General features: G+C 66.5%; 1 protein-coding gene across 1 annotated transcript in view, besides 1 other annotated feature; it reads right to left on the minus strand.

The window, feature by feature from the left end:
* Positions 1 to 1,600, minus strand: part of Tco025E_07979 (trans-sialidase) — a gene marked incomplete at both ends in the record, with an annotated part of 1,662 nt that extends 62 nt beyond the window's left edge. The window contains one exon of the mRNA XM_029374836.1: positions 1 to 1,600. This exon is cut by the window's left edge and continues 62 nt beyond it. Within this exon, the coding sequence (XP_029225065.1) occupies positions 1 to 1,600 (1,600 nt within the window).
* Positions 1,601 to 1,662: 62 nt separating this feature from the next.
* Positions 1,663 to 1,703: a microsatellite.
* The last annotated feature ends 265 nt before the right edge of the window (positions 1,704 to 1,968 follow it).

Here is a 1,968-nt window from a genome sequence, read left to right on the forward strand (position 1 = left end):
CAGCCCGCGGATTGTGAATCAGCACAGTCGCCACAAGCGTGAATTCGTTGTTGGTGAACTTGTACTCTGCGGCCTCAGGCGTTGTGGCCACCGACCACAGCGCCCGCGCACCGTGCCCCTGCAGCCTGAGACCGCAGGGCGCCTTGAGCGCCTTCGTCACGGCCGCGCCCTCGCGGTGCAGGTCGTTCTCCCAGTACTCATCGGTGGCGTTGTCCGAGAGAAAGCCCACCAGGCCGTCCGTGTGGCCGGCGGGCCTGCAGGTCCGGTTTGACGAGGGGTACCGCAGGTACGAGGAGAGGCGGGAGCTCGAGGGCTGAGCACCCGACTTCTCCCACGCCGCAACGACAGACTTTACCCGCTGCAGCTCCGCGTCAAGGTCCTTCAGAAAAACGCTCGTCGAACTTCTCTGGCCCCTCTCGTGCAGGGAGAACAGCCGGCCGCCCGTGTAAAGCAGGGCGCTGGAGCCGGCGTTGGAAACGGGGTCGGATATGGGCCCGACGTCGACGAGGTTCCTGCGGTCGGTGACCCACAGGTGCAGCTGCGCGGTCTTCCCGTGCCCCTCCAGCGACACCGGCAGCGTGAAGAGCAGCACAGGCGTCTTGCCAATCGTCGCGGTGGCGAAGCCGCCTTGAACGCCGCGCGCGGTGCGGGTGGCGGACCTGCTCCAGAGGCCGGAGAGAGGCCCGCCGGCCAGCCGCCACTTCGCCCCCAAGTCACCGGATTCGTACACCTCGCGCCTGCCGTCGCCACAGCGAGCCACGAGGAGGAGCTTTCCCTCCCACTCAAAAACGGCGGGGTCGCCGCAGTCCCTCCCAGACACCTGCTTCGAAACGCTCCAATTGGCGCCATCGTCCCTCGAGTAGATGACCAGGGAGGCAGTGTGCCCATGCTTCGTCTGGGCCTGCACGGGGAACACAAGCGTGCCGTCCTTCATCACGATCCCCGCACCGCCGCCGCCAAGGAAGCGGTCCAGCGTCTTGGCGTGGGGCTGCGCCGCCAGCGCGGCCGTCAGCGGGACAGGCGGCTTCCATGCAATCCTCTTCTGCGCGCCCTCCGTCTCCTGCACCGCGCCGACCGTCAGCAGGAGCTCCCACTGCATCCCCGCATTTGGCGCGGACGAGCGTGCGCTTGTGCTGTTGAGGGCCCCGGCAAGAATAAAGAGCTTCCTGTCCTTGACGAGCATCGTTGGGCGCTCAATCCGCAGCTCGCCTCTCCGTCCAGTGTGGGGGACGGCAATTTGCCCCACCGCCACCTCATCGCCCGCAGTCGCCGCCGACACCCACTCCCGCGCCCCGTCCCTCTCCAAGGTGAGCGCCACCGCGTCCGCAGGGACGATGCCAGAGCCGTAGCCAAGCGCGGCCTGCGCAACGGCCACCACCAGCCCGTCCACCTCCGCCAGTGAAGGGGCGTAGAAGCCAACACCCTCCGTCGCGTAGGTGGTGTTCCTCTTCACCTTGTAGGGCACCTTCGTCCTGTGTTCCTCGAACATCACGCGCGTGTCAGGCCGCGGGCCCTCAGCGTGCACAGCCCCACCGCCGCCGCATATCAGCAGCACGCAGAGGAGGAGCAGCGCCGCAGACGAAAACGGGTGCCGGGGCATGTTGGGCCGCTCCCTCTCTCTCTCCTCCCTCCTCGTGGTGGGCCCGGACAGGCAGCGACGGTTGAGTGTGTGTTTGTGAGTGTGTGTGTGTGTGTTGCTTGTGGCGACTGCAGAGCCTTCAAAGCGCACAGCGGCTAGCAGCGTTTGGCCTCTTTCCTTCTGCGTGCGAGTGAGGAAGAAAAGGCAGCAAGAGAAAACGGGGAAAACAGTGGGCGCCGCCAGCAGCAAAAAACCCCGCGGCGGCTTCGGCTTCCACGCGGCAACAAACAACGGGGTGCGCCGCAGGGGAACGTCAGCGGCGCAGCGACAGCGGCGGGCACGGCGCAAACTCAAAGGGAGCCGCAGTGCATTGCCCCAAGAACAAACAT

The sequence above is a fragment of the Trypanosoma conorhini genome (genome assembly GCF_003719485.1).
Source record: "Trypanosoma conorhini strain 025E chromosome Unknown Tco_14.4_contig_00675, whole genome shotgun sequence".
Lineage (NCBI taxonomy): Eukaryota > Euglenozoa > Kinetoplastea > Trypanosomatida > Trypanosomatidae > Trypanosoma > Trypanosoma conorhini.